Source organism: Hypanus sabinus, chromosome 13 (assembly GCF_030144855.1).
Source record: "Hypanus sabinus isolate sHypSab1 chromosome 13, sHypSab1.hap1, whole genome shotgun sequence".
NCBI lineage: Eukaryota > Metazoa > Chordata > Chondrichthyes > Myliobatiformes > Dasyatidae > Hypanus > Hypanus sabinus.
Window position 1 is genome coordinate 75,598,732 of NC_082718.1, and position 20,141 is coordinate 75,618,872.

At 42.5% G+C, this 20,141-nt stretch overlaps 1 protein-coding gene across 2 annotated transcripts in view; it reads right to left on the bottom strand.

Moving 5' to 3' along the window:
* Positions 1-394: 394 nt before the first annotated feature.
* Positions 395-20,141, bottom strand: part of trpv4 (transient receptor potential cation channel, subfamily V, member 4) — a 130,399-nt gene continuing 110,652 nt past the window's right edge. For both annotated transcript variants that reach the window (XM_059987900.1, XM_059987899.1), the window contains exons 10-16: positions 19,589-19,662; positions 16,037-16,202; positions 11,939-12,005; positions 10,244-10,578; positions 7,758-7,885; positions 5,007-5,131; positions 395-3,052 (exon numbers count right to left, since the gene is read on the bottom strand). In XM_059987900.1, the coding sequence (XP_059843883.1) occupies positions 2,892-3,052; positions 5,007-5,131; positions 7,758-7,885; positions 10,244-10,578; positions 11,939-12,005; positions 16,037-16,202; positions 19,589-19,662 (1,056 nt within the window). In that variant the 3' untranslated portion in view covers positions 395-2,891. The remainder of the gene's footprint in view (positions 3,053-5,006; positions 5,132-7,757; positions 7,886-10,243; positions 10,579-11,938; positions 12,006-16,036; positions 16,203-19,588; positions 19,663-20,141) is intronic.

The window sequence follows — 20,141 nt, forward strand, 5'->3', positions numbered from 1 at the left end:
GGGGAACAGTAACTTTGACCACGGAATGATTGTTGGTTTGACCACATCAGAAACTGCTGATATTCTGGGATTATCATGCACCACAGTCTCTATCACAGGGGTTCCCAACCTTTTTTATGCCATGGACCTATACCATTAAGCAAGGAGTTTGTGGACCCCAGGTTGGAAACCCCTGCTCTAGAGTTTACAGAGAAAGATGAGAAAAACAAAAATCATCCAGTCAACGGCAGTTCTGTGGGTGAAAATGCTTTGTTGATGAGAGATCAGAAGAGAATGCCAGATCGGTTCAAGCTGACAGAAAGGTGATAGTAACTCAAATAACCACATGATACAACAGTGATGTGCGGAAGTGCATTTCTGGTTGCTCAACACAGTGAACCTAGTGGATGGGCAACAGCAGCAGACCAAAAATATACAGGAACCTCCTGTACCTAATAAAGTGGCCACTGAGTGTAATTATCAATATGTATTTTCTATTATGCAAATATAAACATTTTAGTTCATATTCTCTACATATGGTAATATACATTACACTGAAGTTATTCCTGGGTTTACAAACATATCTTTATTAGATTTATTTTTTAAATAAACACTTGCACAGATAGCTGTGCTCACTCTGGACCAGTCAGACCTGGCGCGATTGATAACTGTTCGTATTTATCCTGCACTCCCTGGAAATAGAGGGTAACTCAAGGACTTGGGCACTTGGCTGCATCCCAAATGACCAGCCAAGACTCAGTGGGAGTAATCCTTTTCTCATTAGTTGGAAATTGACAATGGTAGAAAGTTCCATCATACTGAACAGTCCTGACATATCACAGAGCAATAAGGCGCGGTTGTTGGTCTGGGCACAACTCAGCTAAAAGGAGCAGCACTGTGACAGCAGGTAGAGAAGCTAATTTATGCCCAATGGTAATGATTGCCCCTGTGCTCTGAATCTCGAAGACCATAACAGTGACTTGGGCAAAATTAATGAATCAGAATTATTTACTCCGAAGGTAACCTGGAACTTAAAAACCTTCCTAGAGTTTCCCAAAGAGTTTGAGTCTCAGGAGGTTTCTATCAACCCATCAGCATTGCTCTAGATCAGGAATTCCCAACCTGGGATCCACTGACTCCTCGGTCAATAATAGGGGTCCATAGCATAAAAAGGGTTGTAGAGGCAATTACATTAAAAACTTTTAAGAGATGCTTGGATAGGCAGATGGATGTAAGGAAGATGGAGGGATATGGATATGATGTAGGTAGGAGGGATTAATGTTTGAGTGTTATCAATCAGCTTTTTAGCATTGTGGGCCTAATGGCCTTTTCTGTGCTGTGCTGTTCAATGTTCTATGTAGATTGTGTATTTCTCAGCCCAAAAAAGGTCTTGCTGTAATTCTGGAAAAGGTTAAAATGTGATTTCTATTTTCAGACTCTATTCTTTCCCAACATTGTAAATGTAACATTTGTCACCAGTAATACAATTCACATGCCAAATATACAATGACAAGTTTAGACCAAACAAGGATTTTGTTCCTGAAAATTACAGATCAGCTCAGATACATAATTACATCCTGATCCAAGACTGGGGACCCTGTTTTAGCTGCTCACCCAATACATTCCTCACCAATGATCACATCCCGTGAACTCAGTGTGCAATGTGACCCTCTCAAGCCATTGGTGCTCCGTTAAGTTTTTACGTTTTGAAGCTTGCTCCCCAACCCTTAGGCAAGAGTCTCTCCATTTATCAAGATGGTCACTGCCAGCCTGATCTGTCCTGAGACCAAACAGCTGAGGACCCAACCAAGCTTAACACAAAGTCAGGTCCCAATGGGACCGTCCAGTTAACCACCATAGATTACCCTGGACAGTGAGAGAGCTGGCTCATGAGTCATTCTGAATCATGTTATCCATGATCCAAGTATCTGCTACTGAGACCAGGGATCCTGCAAACACAGCACCTTCCTTTCTGTAAGGTACCTTGAAAATTCCAGGTATAGAAAATGTAATATAAAGACTTTAGAACAAAACAATTAAGAAAGATGAAAAGCATCAATACTTATTTAAATGCTGTTATTTTGCACAGAAAATTTTTACCTCTTCTGATGCCATGAGGTTCTCCTTTTCATTCAGATATAATAAATTATAACACAGTTTAAGTGACCTGTATAATGCATTGTAGGAATCAAAATCACAGTGCAAGACTCCCACCAGAAGATCTGTTTAAAAACTGCACTTAGGATTATAAAGACTTCCAATAACAATTTTTTACCCAATTTTTCAGGATGAATTCAGCAGAAACACTGGAAAAAAATGGCTGGGACATCTGTTACCAAAATCACCCAGTTTCCATCAAACTTTTGCCCAAGATATGAGAGATTATAAAGTTTCCAACTCATAAACTTTTCTCAAGGCAAAGACAAGGAGGAATTTCTTCACCCAGAACTCTGTAACAAAATCTATTTTAAAAGATGTTGACAGGTTTTTAGATATTAAGGGAATTGAGAGATTGGGGCTAAGTGCAGGAAAGTAACACTGAGGTAAATAGGTCAGCCAGGAACTTAATCGGAACACACGAAGGACCTGTTTCTATTTCTTACGTTTTTATATTGTCTGTGCCATTATTACATTCCATCATGGATCCACGGGCTTGGAGAGATTCACAGTTCATCCAGGCACTGGACCCAGAAGGGCTTGAGTAGGATGACAAATAACGTCACCAACAGTCTTGGGTGGACAATGAATACCTCCAAGATACATGGAAGAGTTGTGAACCGTTTACAAATCATGGCAAAGAACAGTGTGTATTTTGTAGCAACCAATGGAAAATGCAAGAGACGCTATCTAGTTTTTGATTTGACTCTGGCTTCATTAGTCCATCATAAAACAAAGTACACGCTAGCCATAATTTATATATGAGTTTCATCCTTCCTCCCATGGCTATTTTGGTGTAAATTGTTGTATCCATACTTCCTTTCCATGGGAACATGCTCCATTCTGACCACATAATCGTCAGGCCGGGAACCTTTATTCAGCTCTACAACTCGAGGAACCACAGTTGACCAGCGATCTAAGTGAATGGAAAAAGCAGTGTTCATCAATGAGATCAGTTTCAATGCTCCGTACACAGCAACCTCACTAAAACTTTACAGATAAGGGCAGATTTAATAAATCCCCCATAATAAATGAACTTTTATTATGAGCTGGCTTTTTTTTAAAGTTCGTTGCGCTGGCATCTGGCAGACCTTTAGAAGTTTTAATACAGAGAATTCTATTGTACGCAACGGATCGTCCTCATAAGGAGAACAGGGACTTTCAAGAGCACTACAGAAGCTCTAACAAATGTACAACTGCCCAAGGGCTGACTTATAAACCCCTTGCTCATCTGAGCAATGCTGGAGTCACTGTCCTTAAGGGAAAAATTTAGGCTTTTGTTTTCAAGTCCAATTACATTATCAGCAGTGGCTATTTCAGGTTAGACCTGAACTTTTGAAGGTTTCTTTATTCTTTGGCAAAGCAGGGGCTGTGATGCCTTGGGCATAAATTCAGTGTCCATCTTGCAATCAGGAGCATGTGTGACCTACACAAACAAATTCTTCTAAAAATCAGTCCTATTCCAATGGTACCAAAGACTTAGATTATAAGATGTGGGGGGGCAGGGGAAGAAGAACCCATGGGTGTATATTGTGAATCCCCAACAGCTTTCATTTCATCAAGGCCTGGGAACATAAAGCAGTTTCATGACCAGTTCCAGTACTGGTGAGGATGCAACTTTCGCTAAATCACGAGCATCTAAGCTTCGCCTGGCAGCTCCTTTTCTTTTAGACTCCCGGTGGTTACGAGGTCAGTTTGAGGCAACAGTGCCTGTCGTGGAATGGGATATCTCTAACCCAGAATGCAATGTCTCCCATCCACTCCATAATGTTCTGGTTAGGCACAGGAGTACATTCAGCCAGAGACTCATTCCACCGAGATGCAACACTGAGCGTCATAGGAAGTCATTCCTGCCTGTGGCCATCAAACTTTACAACTCCTCCCTTGGAGTGTCAGACACCCTGAACCAATAGGCTAGTCCTGGACTAATTTCCACTTGGTATAATTTACTTATTATTTAATTATTTATGGTTTTATATTACGATATTTCTACACTATTCTTGGTTGGTGCGACTGTAACGAAACCCAATTTCCCTCGGGATCAATGAAGTATGTCTGTCTGTCTGGACAAGGGCCCACTGAGACTGAAAGAGTGGCATTTGCAACACGGTGAGGGTTAAGGTAATGTCCAGGCAAGGGTATTGTGTGTAGTCAGCCTAGCGAAGGAAGGTCCTTGAAGGACAAAGCTTCCCTTCTGCACTGCAGGGGACCGGAACCATTTGGCAAACGAAGGCAAGATTAGGATGTAACAAAAAGATGCAAAGAAGACACACCATCTGACTTTATTAACTTTAAAGAATCATATGTTGTTAGCTTGTAGTTTCTATTGACTTTTAAATCTGTATTGTGAACGGTGATTGATCTTGCAAATAAGGAATCTGAACATACACACTTTACCAAATGATCAATATCTGTAACTGCTCGTCAGTTCTGTATAAAAATGGCATTTCTCTGTTCAGAACAGTGCGGTGACAGGGGCCGGGCTGTTCTCCTTGTGCACAAGTAAATAAGATGTAGCTGAGTTTTCAGAGTCCAGTTAATCAGCAACAACAAAAGCTTACACAACTAGTCCATTGGAGAGAGGGGGAGAGAGAGAGGAGAGAGGAGAAAGGGAGAGAGGAAATACACAGCCAAAATCACAGATGGATGACAGGCAGAAGTTCTGCCCATCTCACCCTGACCAGTTCAGTATTTCCTCTTTTTGTCCATAGGCGGACCAAACTCTCTTCAGCACTGTCAACAATTCCCCATTTACTTGTGGGACATACAGAATCCATAAGGACACCTGTGTCCGCAGATCCCTGATGCCAGTTGCCCAGATTTCAGTAATTTACATGTGAAGTTTATGTTGTGATGTAATCCCCACTCACCTCGGCGCAGACGGCCCATGGTTTGGTTTAAGCCACTGTCATATTGGTAGATATCATTCCTGCCGGGGTCTTCATTAATAATGCCAACGTTTTGGTTCCAGTGAGACCAGTTAACCTCATCCACCCTGGAATACATATAGAGACAGATGTCATGGTAACTGCAGGAGAAGAGACACAGGGTGCAGAAGCTGCTGTAATTTAAAATCCAGCTACAACATGGGACACTGAGCTGTTTACATCCCATTGCCACAGTATGAATAAGGTGCTGCACACCTGAATCAAAAAAGTGCATTGAGGATATTTGTTTTTCTTTCCTCTGATATAGGAGACCATTTGGCCCATTGAAATTATGCCAACTCCCAGTACAATCCCATTCACCGCTTACAGTCATAGAAATGAACAGCCCAGAAAGTCCTTTCAGCCAGACTAGTCCATGCCAAACCATTTAATGTGCCTAGTCCCATCAACCTACACCCAGCCCATAGCCCTACCATCCATGTACCTACCCAAACTTCTCTTAAACATTGAAATCGAGCTCACATACAGAACTTGTGCTGGCCGGTCATTCCACACACTCACGATCCTCTGAGCAAAGAAGTTTCCCTTCGTGTCCCCCTTAAACTTTCACCTTTCACCCTTAACCCACCACCTCTGGTTGTAGTCCCATTCAACTCCAGTGGAAAAAGCCCACTGGCATTTACGTTGTCTATACCCCTCATAATTTTGTATACCTCTATCAAATCACTTCTCAATCTTCTACATTCCAAAGAATAAAGTTCTAGCTTATTCAATCTTTCCTTATAACTCAGATCCTCCAGGCCCGGCAACATCCTTGTAAATTTTCTCTGTGCTCTTTCAATCTTATTGACATCTTTCCTGTGGGTGGGTGACCAAAACTACTCACAATACTCCAAATTGGGCCTCAGCATAACAGCCCATGTCCTATACTCAATATTTGCTTTAAGAAGGCCAAGATGACAAAAGCTTTCTTTATGACCCTGTCTACCTGTGACACCGCTGTCAACGAATGATGGAGCTGTATTCCCCAATCCCTTTGTTCTACCACACTCCTGAGTGCCCTACCATTCACTGTGTAAGACATACCCTGTTTTTCAAACATTTATATACATATATAGTAGTTAAATAGGCAGTGCAAAAAAAAGTAGAGAGGTAATGTTCATGGTTTCAAGACCCCGCTCCAAGTTCTGATCGTGTCTCTTGCTTACTACTACACCCTGTTCATTCCCAGTAAGCTCACATGCCTATCAACTCTCTCCAGTCCTCCTGCTACTCACATGCCCTTGGGCCAATTTACCACAACCGATAAATCCAGCACCACATCGTTGGGAGATAGAAGAAAACCGAAGTGCTTGCGGGACAGCTTGCTGGTTGACTATCTGCAAAATGCACACAGCGTCTGGAAGCGGGGTCTTGCTGAGCAGCAGCGTAAACAGGAAGTGGTTGTAGGAGGCATCTCTCTGTGTGTGTTCTGCATTGTGTTCTGAGTTGTGTTCTGCATTCTGTGTTGTGTTCTGAGTTGTGTGTGTATTAGGATAGTTAGTCACATGGGTGGAGGTGAGGTAAAAGCGAAGAGTTTAGTTACATATTCATGCTTTATGGAAGTGAGCCAGGCTGATATCCTTTTTGTTGACCACTTAATCACATCTAAAATCACTTAACTTCACTTAGTTATGTTTAATTACATTGAAGAAAGCTTGAGTACATTTAAGACACTAAGACTGCTTATTTTGTTAGTTTCGTTAGTTTTTATCACCTCAAGATTGTATGCTTCACTATTTTCTTGACAAAGGATCAAATATATTCTTCAACTTAGACCATGAGACATAAGAGACAGGAGCAGAATTAGGTAATTCATCCCACCAAGTCTGCTCCACCATTCCATCTCGGATCCCACTCAACCCTATACAGGTGTCCCCCACTTTAGGAATGTTTGCTTTATGCCACTTCGCTTTTACAAAAGACTAACATTAGTAACCTGTTTTTGGATTACAAAGAGGATTTTTGCTTTTACAAAAATTTTTCCCATTTAAGTTAATGGTTCTTCGCTTTACGCCATTTCGGCTTAAGAAAGGTTTCATAGGAACACTCTACCTTTGTAAAGGGGGGGGAGAAAGGAACACCTGTAATATAAATATAATTTTGGAATTACCCTGATATAATTTAGAAGTTCATGTTACCTTTGTAAAGGGGGGAGGAGGAACACCTGTATACCTGCCTTCACGACTTTGTAGCTTTCATTATTTAACTTATTGAAATACAGTGGATAAGTCCTTCGAGCCACACCACCCAGCAACTCCTCAATTTAATCTGAGCCTAAACACGGGACAACTTACAATGACCACTTAACCTACCAATTGGTACGTCTTTGGACTGTGGGAGGAATTTAGAGCATTGGAGGAAACCCCTGCGGTCACGGGGTGGAAGTACAAACTCCTTACAGGCAGCGGTGAGAATTGAACTCGGGTCACCAGAACTGTAAATCGTTGTGCTAACCACAATGCCACTGTGCTGAATTGGAACAGTCAAGATTTTATTGAATGATGGAGCAGGGTCAAGAAACTGAAAGATCTATTGCAGCTCCTATTTCTTAAGACCTTGTAACTTGTTATTGGATTGGAGAGCAGGTCATACAGGATGAATCCCACCCCCTATGCTTGGTCTCTAGGTTGTTCGAGTAGCCACTACAGTGGTATTGTGGAAAGGAAGGCAATACTCTCAGTTCTTTCACACCTGAAGCACCATCTACGATCTGGAGTACCATCAGAATTGATTCCCACAGTAACCATCTCTCCGGAGCGGAATGCTTTCCTCAGGAATACGGGGAATGATCTCTCAATGTCCAGAATTGTTGTAGCCCACTGTCAAGAATAAATAATAAGTGTTACTTTGACAATCTCATTTTGATCAGTTTCATGTAGCACGGCGTTTAGGCAACCATACACAGTTTATCCACCTCCTTCGCCTCTTCTCTTTTACTCCCTACTGCCAAATGTCTGCTTCCTTTACTCATTCCTCCTTCATTCCTCCCACTTCTTCATACTCTCCCTCTCTTCACTTCCATCTCTCTCTTCCTCCAACGCATCAGTTACCACCACAGCACTGGCTGAAAGATTGGCGTTACTTGAAAACATTAAAGTAATTCTAAGGAAGAGAGGAGAGTTTGAGAATACAGGTGTCCCTTCGTCTTTACTTTAAGCAAGGCGCACACGTATCACGTGGTGGTGTGATGACGTATGCAATTCACGTATTTTTACATATAACCCATAATTATTTGTTTAAATGAACAAGAATGCCTAATCAATGCTTGTGTAATCAATATATGTACAAGATTACTCAATTATTATTGAAATATCACATACACAACAATTGAAGTTCAATTCGCGCCACTGTCCGTCAGGAGTTTGTACATTCTCCCCACGAAAGCAGTGAGATTTCTCCAGGTGCTCTAGCTTCCTCCCACATTCCATAAACGTACAAGAGATGAACGGTGGAAAGAGTGCTGACTGGCCTGGTATGGCAATACCAATGCCTTTGAGCAGAAAATCCTACATTCAGCCCAGTACATCTCAAGCAAAACCCTCCCAACCATTGAGCACATCTACATGAAACACTGCTGCAGAAAAGCAGCATCCATTATCAGAGATCCTCACCACCCAGGCCATGCTCATCAGGTAGAAGGTACAAGAGCCTCAGGACTCGTACCACCAGGTTCATGAACATTTACTACCCCTCCATCATCAGGCTCTTGAACAAAGGGGGATAACTACACTCATTTAAGGACTCTTTTATCTTGTTATTTCATGCTCACTGTTTATTGCTATTTATTATCTACATTTGCACAGTCTGTTTACAGTTCCTGATGTTTACAGATCCTGTTTACAGTTACTGTTCTATAAATCTGCTGAGTATGCCTGCAGAAAAAGAATCTCAGGGTTGTATGTGGTGATGTGTCAGAACTTTCACACCTCAGTTCAAATAAGACTCAGAACTTTGAACTTGTAACGTCAGGGTTGGTAAGTTGTGGCCACACTGTGTTAGTGCCAGAAACGAGATTACACTTGTATTCTGCCCCCAGCACAACCTTCGCTGATTTGATTTGATGCAAACAACATGCATGTGGCAATTTAGACAAATATCTCTTCCCTCTTTTCACTACTTATTCAGGCTCTTTGGTGAACTTCCAGTTCCTATTTCTTTAAAAGTAGGGAGTAGGGAAAGGAATGAAAGGAAATGCACAAGACTTGCATTTCTGTGGCAACAGTTCTCATCCCTCCCATGACTCTCACACTGCTTTACAGCCAATGATGTACGAAACGCATCCACATGTGCATTGTTAGAAAAACAGCCAAATGATTTGTTCAGTAACTAAAACTACTGGCTAACCCCCTTGTTTCTCCTCAAAGCCATGCCATGGTTATCTCCTATCTGCACCCCAGGCAGCAGATGGGGTATCAGTTTAGTCCTGACGGAAAGAAGGCACCTTTAGACAGTCAGTATCATTCAACGTATAGGAGGTTATAAATACTTCCAGGGCAAAGAGTCTACACACTGAGCTGCAGCAAGAGATGGTGGGATCAGGAATGCCTGGTTAGCATCTGAATGTGTGGCGGTACTTGTGGGCTGCCCCCAGATTAGTGTTCGATGTGCTGGTTGGTAATGTGAACAATATTCCATCCTGATAGCATGAACATCGATTTATCCTTCCGGGAAAAAAAAATTCCCTCCCCCTCCTCCTCCCCCTCCCCCTTCCCTCTTCTTCTATTCTCCACTCTGGCCTCATCTCTTTTCACCTCCCTATTACCTTCTCCTGGATCCCCTCCTCCTTCCCTTTCTCCTATGGCCCACTTTCCTCTCCTATTCCAATGTACATATCCAAATAAGAGGACGGACTGTAAGATATAGGAACAGAAATTAGGCCATTTTGCCCATCGAGTCTGCTCCGCCATTTCATCATGGCTGATCCAATTTCCCTCGGAGCCCCAATCTCCCACCTTCTCCCTGTAACCCTTCATGCCCTGGCTCATCAAGAATCTGTCAACTTCTGCCTTAAGTTTTCCAAATGAACTGACTTTCACAGATTCACCATCCTCTGACTAAAGACAGTTCTCCTCATATCCATTGTAAATGGATGTCCCTTTATCCTGAGGCTGTGTCCTCTGGCTCTAGACTCCCTCACAATAGGAACCCTGTTTATTGCCCGTTTCCATCCAACCTACCTGAAGCCTCCATATTTGTTTGCTCTTCTTGGACACTTGGCCCACAGTTTCGCCCATTAAAGCAATTAGCATGTTGAGCAGCAGCACAAAGGTCAGGATGATGTAGGAGACCAGGAGGATGACGAAGACAATGGGATACTTGGCATCGTTGATGACATCCAGGTCACCCATACCGATGGTGAGTCGAAAGAGCTCCAGCAGGAACTTGCTGAATGATAAGTTGTCCCGACAGATGGGGTACGTTGAACTTGTGCAGTTTGGTGAATCCGACGTTATGTCACATGTTTGGAGTGTGATATCATCACTGGGACAAGTCATCAACAGTGAGACAAGTGCTGCAACAGAAGTTCAAGTTGGCACATCATTATCATTTCTAATATTTACTCTGGGATAGCACAGCCAGTCTGGGGTTAAATAAAACATCTTTCATTCAGAGGCACGGAAGGTCTGTATTATATTTTCCCTTTTAGAGTCATAGAGTGCTACAAGACAGAATAGGCACACCTAATGCATGCCAAAATGCTATTCTCCCTCATCCCATCGACCCACACGTGGACCATACCCCTCCCATCCATCTACTTATCCAAGCTTCCTTACACGTACAGTCAAACCTGCAGTGACCATCGGCTCCTTGCACACCCTCACCACCCTCTGAAGGTGACCTTCAATATCACCCTTAAATATCTCACCTTTCTCCCTTGACCCTTGGCCTTTAGTTCTGGTCTCACCTAGCCACAGAAGAAAAAGCCTGCTTTCATTTACCCTGTCTATACCCCTCATGATTTTGTAAACCTCTGTGAAATCTCCCCTCATTCTCCTACTCTCCAGGGAAAGCAATTCCAAACCTATTCAACTTTTCCCTTGATATAGTTGGAAGTGAGTAGCTCATTATTAACAGGTTTAAAAGTTTACAAAATGTGAAAGATATTCTTTGTTGTATTGTATTTCATTATACCCTTCAATTAATAAATAAAATAAAAGTGACTTTTAATTCTCATTCTAAATATTCATTACATGCATATTACAAAAAAAAACATTTAAAGTGCCACATGGTCTTCAGGCCATCTAAATATTTCCTGATCAGAGCATTGCTCTACGCCACTTTATAAAAAAAATTAGAGGTGTATCCAGTCAGGAGTATTAAACACATTTTACATCCCCAGGGCATAGAGGAAGTCATGGTCATCCACCACAACCAAGCAAGCTCCCAGTTACTCACATCACTGGACTTAGATTTCTAAGTTCAGGAGACCAGAACTGCCCCGCTGCAACAGCTTTTCCACTTTAAAAACTCCTGAGGTTTCTTTGTGCAGTTCTCATCTTCTCTTATACACAACAGAGCTGCTGATTGTCATTGTCGGATACAACAGACAGCCAATCAATCATATCCCTTATGCAGGAGCAGTAAGCACTGGACCTTGGAAATTAATTCCATTTAGAGGATGAGTGATGACTTGTTTCAGCCCGAAACGTCGACTGTGCAGTCTGTTCCACAGATGCTGACTGACCTGCTGAGTTCCTCCAGCATTTTGTCTGTGTTGTGCTAGATTTCCAGCATTTGCAGATTCACTTTGTTTGTGAATTTCTATTTGTCATATCATTTCACACCCACTTCTGCCCTCTCCCCAAACCCTCCGCCCCAATATCCCCAGTCAATACCCATAGCAAGATAATACTGTGCTTATTGTTACAAACCTGACGTGAAACCAATCATGAATAGTACATAGACGAGAAGGAACCGGAAAAGATCTTTAATCAGAATCTGAAAGGAGAAGGCAACTTATCAGAAAATGGAAGTGAAAAGATCACAGTGAAATTAAACGGAGGGGAATGGGGACGGCTCGCGGTGCATGGATGTGACTCAGTGTCTTCAACTTGCTGAATGTTCAAATGCTAACCCTCAGGTGAAGGACTTGCCTGCATGTAAGACCATAAAATATAGGAGCAGATTTAGGTCATTTGGCCCATCAAGCTTGCTCCACCATTTCATCATGGCTGATCCAATCTTCCCCTTAGCCCCAATCTTATGCCTTCTCCCTGTCTCCCTTCACACCCCGACCAATCAAGAATCTATCAACCTCTGCCTTAAATATACATAAGGACTTGCCATCCACAGCTGCCTGTGGCAAAGAAATCCACAGATACACCACCCTCTGACTAAAGAAATTCCTCTTCATCTCTGTTCTAAATCGATGTCTCTCTATTCTGAGGCTGTGTCTCTGGTCTTAGACCCTCCCATCCTAGGAATCATCCTCTCCACATCCACTCTATCAAGGTTTTGACCATTCGATAGGTTTCAATAAGGTCACCCCTCATTCTTCTGATTTCCAGTGAATGCAGGCCCACAGCCATCAGATGTTCTTTAAGTTGCAAGCCGTTCAAACCTGGAATAATTTTCGTGAACCTCCTTTGTACATTCTCCAGTTTCAGCACATCCTTTCTAAGATGAGGGGCCCAAAACTGCTCACAATACTCCAAGTGAGGCCTCACCAGTGCTTTATAAAGTCTCAACATTACATCCTTGCTTTTATATTCTAGTCCTCTTCAAATGAATGCTAACAGTACATTTGCCTTCCTCACCACAGACTCAACCTGCAAATTAACCTTTAGGGAATCTTGCACAATGATTCCAAAGAAGCTTTGTTCCTCAGTTTTTTTTTGTTTTCTCTCCATTTAGAAAATAGTCAATCTTTTCATTTTTTCTACAAAAGTGCATGACCATACACTTTCCAACACTGAATTCCATCTGCCATTTCTTTACTCATTCTCCTAATCTGTCTGTCCTTCTGTAGTCTCTCTACATCCTCAAAACTATCTGACCCTCCACCTATCTCCATATTGTCTGCAAACTTTGCAACAAAGTCATCAATTCCATCATCCAAATCAATGACATATAGCATAAAAAGAATCGGTCCCAGCACAGACCCATGTGGAACACCACTTGTCACTGGCAGCCAGCCAGAAAAGGCTTCCCCTATTCCCACTCTTTGCCTCCTGCCAATTAGCCACTGCTTTATCCATGCTGGAATCTTTCCTGTAATATCATGGGCTTGTAGCTTGTGTGGCCTCATGTGTGGCACCTCGTCAAAGGCCTTCCAAAAATCCAAGTACACATCAACTGACTCTCCTGCTTGGTATTTATTCAAAGAATTCCAACAGATTTGTCAGGCAAGATTTTCCCTTGAGGAAACCATGCTGACTATGACCTATTTTATCATGTGCCTCCAAGTACCCTGAGACCTCATCCTTAATAATCAGCTCCAATATCTTCCCAACCACTGAGGTCAGAGTAACTGGCTTTCTACTGCCTCTCTCCCTTCTTGTAGAGTGAAGTGACATTTGCAATTTTCCAGTCTTCCAGAACCACTCCAGAATCTAGTGATTCCTGAAAGATCATTACTAATGCCTCCACAATCTCTTCAGCCACCTCTTTCAGAATCCTGGGGTGTACACATCTGGTCCAGGTGACTTATCTACCTTCAGACCTTTCAGTTTCCCAAGAATCGTCTCTCCAGTTATGGTAACTTTGCATACATCATGCCCCTGACACCTGAAACTCCCACCATACTGCTCATATTGTTCACAGTGAAGACTGAATGCAAGGGCTAACATATCAGGAGCATTTGTTGGCTCTTGGACTGTATTCATTAGAGTACAGAAGAATGAGAGGAGATCTCTTAGAAACATTTCGAATGTTGAGAGGGTTGGACAGAGTAGATGTGGAAAGGCTGTTTACCTGCTGGGTGAGTCCAAGACAAGAGGTCAGAATTAGAGGGTACCCATTTAAAACAGAGATGAGGAGAAATTTTTTTAGCCAGAGGGTGATTGATTTATGGAATTCATTGCTACATACAGCTGTGGAGGCCTGATCATTGAGGGTGTTTAAGGAGGAGATTGATAGGTATCTAGTTAGTCAGGGCATCAAGGGATATGGGGAAAAAGCTGGAAATTGGAACTAGGTGGGAGAATAGTTTAGCTCATGGTGGAGTGGCGGAGCAGGCCCGATGGGCTGAATGGCCTACTTCTGCTGCTTTGTCTTGTGATCTTGTTTTGTGAAAATATTGCCCCCCATTACTACCTCAGCGGAATTGTTTTCCAGCCGTCTGATATCTACTCTCACCTCTCTTTTACACTTTATGTATCTAAAGAAACTGTTGGTACCTTCTTTAATATTATTGGCTAGTTTACTTTTGTATTCCATCTTTAATTTCTTAATGACTTTTTAAGTTGCCTTCTGTTGGTTTTTAAAAGTTTCCCAATCCTCTACCTTTCCACTAATTTTTGCTCTATTATATGCCCTCTCTTTGGTTTTTATGTTGGCTTTGACTTCTCTTGTTAGCAACCATTGTGTCATCTTTCCCTTAGACTACTTCTTCCTCTTTGGGATGTATATACCCTATGCCTTCTGAATTGCTTCCAGTAATTTCAGCCATTGCTGCTCTTTCGTCATCTCTGCCAGCGTTCCTTGAACTTGCTGTATGTTTGAATGCTAACCCTCAGGTAAAGGACTTGCCTGAATGTCCTTGAACTTGCTGGATGTTCTAATGTTGACTCTGTGATTCCCTCCTTTTCAGCTGCCTGTGAAGCCACCCCCCACCCCCCCAGGATGGTTTCTTTCTGCTGAGCTGAACTTCCTAAACCTCACCTACAGCACTTGTGTAAGGCAGCACTCACATCACGTGCCCAATTTCCTCCAAACCCCGCAGGCACACAAGACTGTAGCCACTGGAGGACCCCAATAGGTTGAGCAGCCTGTGTGAGAGGAACTGTCACTGTTTCAGGTTGAAACTCTGCATCAGGACCCAGTGAATTCCTCCAGCAGAATGTCTGTGCTTCCTCCAGTCTCTTCCTGTCTCACCTGCCCTCCTCTCCCAGTGAGAAGTATTAAAGAATCTTTTCAACTCTGAGGCATCAGAAGGAATACAAGTCCCTCCAGGAAGTAAAGGAGAGAACAAGAGTATCAGACATCAGTTGTCTAGCCTATGGAAAGCTCGAGGAACAGGAGTTGTCCCTTCATCTCCTTGAGTCTGTCCAGTGACTTGGCTGATCTGTACCTCAGTTCAATGTTCTCCATTTATTACCACCCATGCTCAACAAAGTTCTATCAGTTTTGATATCTTCATTGCCCTCTCCCCACCACCCAATCCCAAACTTTAATAGCTTATTATGGGAAGATGATCTTGGTTTCCATTGCTCTTTCTTGAGTGAAAAAAGAGTTATTCCTTTACCGGTAACCTAACACATACAAAATGCCGGAGGAACTCAGCAGATCAGGCAGCATCTATGGAGAGCAATAAACAGTCAACATTCTGGTGATGTCTTCTGACTTCTTCCCCCTTCAATTCCAGTTTTGATGAAAGGTCTTAGCCTAAGATGTTGACTCTTTATTCCTCTCCATAGATGCTGCCTGAATTGCTGAGTTCCTCCAGCATTTTGTGTGTTTTGCTCAGATTTCTGGCATCTGCAGAATCTCTTGTGTTTCTAAGTTTAACTGTTTTCTAACAGCTCAGTTCTAGCTCTGAGATTATGGCTCTCTGCGAGGAAGATTGGTTTGTTTTCACTGAAAATAGATTCTTCAAGGCCATGTAATGGAATGAGTGAACTATGGGACATTGATTAAGGAGAGGGGTGTAGGATGGGGAAGAGGGTCATGGGTCGGTGGAAGCCAGAGTTCAGAGGAGGTAAGTTCAAGAGGAAACCTGGTGTCTTTGTGGAAGACAAGTTCTAATCCAGTGATCTTTTCTCTGGAAGTATGTGTGTATGTTCCAAAATTCAGTAGAAGAGTACACCCACCTTCTGTATCATAATGCTGTACGTTCCTGTTAGCTTCAGACCCCTGGTGAAGTATAGTGTGTTTATCCAGCCTAAGACCAGAGCAAACACCATTACAGCAAGATAGGACTCCTCACCAGCCAAGTAGAGTCCCGCCGACACCAACACCAGGATGGAATAAATAAAACTGCAACACAGGAGCACCACAGGGGCTTGGTCAAGAAATGATGACAGGATAAATGCAACTCCACAGCTAGACCGAGTTCTGGGCAGCTTTCTCAGAAACATTCTGTTATTAATGAGTGAGGTGAGACTTCAGCAACTCTCGTTATGTAACACATAGCTCAATATTGCAGGATTTGCCCCTGAACTCTGACATGTGAAAACCCATTCTGCTCTCTTAGTGTTAATTAATTAATTTATTTATTGAGATACAGCATGGAATATACCCTTCTCCCCCTTCAGGCTTCACAATCCAGCAACCCCGATTGAATCCTAGCCTAATCACAATTACAATGACCAATTAACTTACTAACTAGTATGTCTCTGGAATGGTTCCTCATCAGCCACTTGAACTTGTCGGACCCAGCTTCCTCAATGATAGATCAATTGATTAATGCCCTGATTTATTAGTATCATTAGCATGAGCCATGCACAAATTGACAAGAATAGACTTCAAGACTATATATTGCATACTATGGATGACAAAGACAGGCTACACATGAGTCAGTGGAACCTCCCAGTTTACAATCCCATTAAGGGTTTCTTTCAGTATTGTCTTTGGATACCTGTTGGACCAAGTTGATGGGTCTGTTTTGAGGAAATAACAAGCAGGATAGGCAAAGAAGAATTGGTGGATGTTATGTACTTGAATTTTCAGAAGGCCTTTGACAAGGTACTACACATGAGGCTGTGTACAAGAGCCCATGGTATTACAGGAAAGATTTTAGCATGGATGAAGCAGTGGCCAATTGGCAGCAGGCAAAGGGAATAAAGGGAGCCTTTTCTGGTTAGCTGCCGGTGACTAGTGGTATTCCACAGGGTTTTTTTTAACATTGTATGTCGATGATTTGGATGACAGTATTGATGGTTTTATGGCCAAGTTTGCAGATGATATGAAGATAAGTAGAGGGGCAGGTAGTGTTGAGGAAGCAGGGGACTTAGACAGGTTAGGAAAATGGGAAAACAAGTGGCAGATGGAATAGTGTTGGGAAGTGTTTGGTAGAAGGAATAAGCATAGACTATTTTCTAAATGAGAAAATTCAAAAATCAGAGGGGCTTGTGAGTGCTCATGCAAGATTACCTAAAGGTTAACTTGCAGGTTTAATCAGTGGCAAGGAAGGGAAATGCAATGTTAGCATTCCGTTTGACAGAACTGGACTATGAAAACAAGAATGTAATGCTGAGGCTTTATCAGGCACCGGTGAGACCTCACTTGGAACATTGTGAACAGTTTTGGGCCCCTTATCTAAGAAAGAATCTGCTGACATTGGAGAGGGTCCAAAGGAGATTCACAGGAATGATTCTGGGAATTATCATATGAGAAGCATTTGACAACTTTGGACCTGTGCTCGCTGGAGTTTAGAGGAATGAGGGCAGAATCTCAGGATGTATATTGTATACAGTTCTCTGACATTAAATGTACTGATTGAAACTGGGTAGCTCAGGCTTGTTGAGTTGGAAGGGTCCATTGCCATGGTGTATCTCTAAATAGAAAAACAAAATAAATAAATAGTTGTGAAAGATGGGGAAGGTTAAACATATACAGTTTACATATACTGAAAGGCCTAGATTGGACATGGAGAGGATGTTTCTTACAGTTGCGGGGAGTCTAGGACCAGAGGGCACAGACTCAGAATAGAGGAATGTCAATTAGAAAGAAGATGAGGAGGAATTTCTTTAGCCAAATCTATGGAATTCATTGCCACAGGTGGCTGTAGAGGCCACATCATTGGGTATATTGAAGGCAGAGGTTATGCACAAGGTTTTCACTCCACTCTGCCCCTCCATGACTGCTTTCCCAGGCCAGGACCAGGATCTAAAGTGACCACATGCAGGTGATGGACGGGCAGAGTTTGCCATGATGATTACTGGAATCAATGGAAAGAGCAAGTCAAGGTCTGTACCAGTTCACTTTCATTGTGGCGATGTTCAGGCCACCAGTAAAACCAAATGCCTCGGGATTTACTCTGAATCCACCTTCAGAGATGTGGACCAGCTGATCGTGTTGATGGAGATGGAGCCCATGAACCTCACCTGGGTAAACTATCCTGTGACTTGAGTCCACAGGAGATCTCCGAGAGGTGCAGTTTCGGTCCAGTACCAGTAAAGGTGGAAGGGTGAAATCTGAGCCTGTACATTTTCTGATGTGTTGTTAACCCTTTAAAGATATTATACTAATGGGAGTTGCTTTTTCATATATGTAAACTGTATATGTTTAACCTTCCCCATCTTTCACAACTATTTATTTATTTCATTTTTCTATTTAGAGATACACCATGGTAATGGACCCTTCCAGAATATCCTGAAATTCTTTTTCTTCACAAACATCCACGAAAACAGAGGAGTGCCCCAAAGAATGAATTAATGACAGTTAAATGTTAGAACCCCAAAGCCCCCCCAGCTCCCCCACGCATAAACAATGAACCTCCTCCCCCAGCAGCAAAAAGCATCGACACCCCCTACCAAGCACTCAAGTGTGCAGCCAAGAGACCAATCCACCTACTAACACATGTATCTTTGGAACATGGGAGGGAACTGGAGCACCCAGTGGAACCCACGTGGACATGGGGAGGATGTACAAACTCCCCATGGCCAGCGGCAGAACTGAACCCAGACCACAGGTGCTGTAAAAGAGCTACACCAGCTGCTTTGCTACCAAGCCACCCGAGGCTGACTCTCTCAATTCCCGTAACTTCTTGTCCTCCCAATAAACAATTTCTTGCAATGTCACCTCCCCAAATTTTCCAAATGAGAACTTGTCCATGCAATGGTCCCCAATGCTTTTCAATTAATACCTTGAATAAACTGTCACTTGTACATTAAGCAAACTCCTTTGAGAGATTTTTTGCTACTGTATGGATTTACTCACCTGAACCTTTCCCTCAGTGATCCATCAGAAGCTTTATTTTCTGCTGGGCAGGTTTTATTCACTGTCATTTCTGAGAGACCGAGCAGGAATTAGTGTAGACCAGAGGTTCCCAACCTTTTCTAATGTCATGGACCAATACCATTAAGCAAGGGGTCTGTGGACCCCAGGTTGGGAACTCCTGGTGTGGACGGAAATCCCAAAGTAAACATTACATCATTCTCTCCAATAGTCACTGTTAAATTTCAACCAATGATTTATGACTTAGGTGCATCATAGAAGCTTATGGCAAACAAAGTGGCCATTTGGCCCATCATATCTGTGCCAACCAATACAAATACAAGGCTATAATGGAGAGGGTAATGAGAGCTAATGGCCACCATCACTGTATACCTAAGGCATCATCTTACATTCTGGTGTGATTAAGTAAAGTGAACACTTTCTAATCTGAATCTTAAGCAACCTTTAAACAAAGAAGCCCTTACTAGAGCAGCTGGAAAGATCCATCGATGAACATGGAATTCACGCCTGGACATTTCTTCAGGAATAAATCCTTGACCTTTGGAGGAAAAGAAAAATGTTTAATATGTTTCATTTACGGTATATACTGCTGTTATATTTTCAATGTGGTCCAATTAAAGTGGAATGAAAGAACTCAAAGTAATTTAAACAATTGGCATCCAACTTCATTAAAGAGTGGAAGTGTTAAAAATCCAAACCTCAATGCTGTTGGATAGGTCTGCCATACTGTCTGTGGAAGAGCCCACTGAGTATCCCATTCTCCCTCTCACTCACTTATGGACAGCACAGAGGAAGGCTGTACCACAGTCTTCCTCGAGATGAGTAAATGCCTGCCATCTGAGGAGATCATAGATACAAAAGAAAGCCCAGCAACCCACAGAGACCATTCCTGCAAACTTCTTCACCACACCACATGCTGCATTCCAGCTTTCATACTGAGCCAGGAATCCCACTTCAGTGCTGTCTTGTAGGTGGCATTGATGGAGGAGATGGAGCTGTAATTGCTCTCAGGAATTA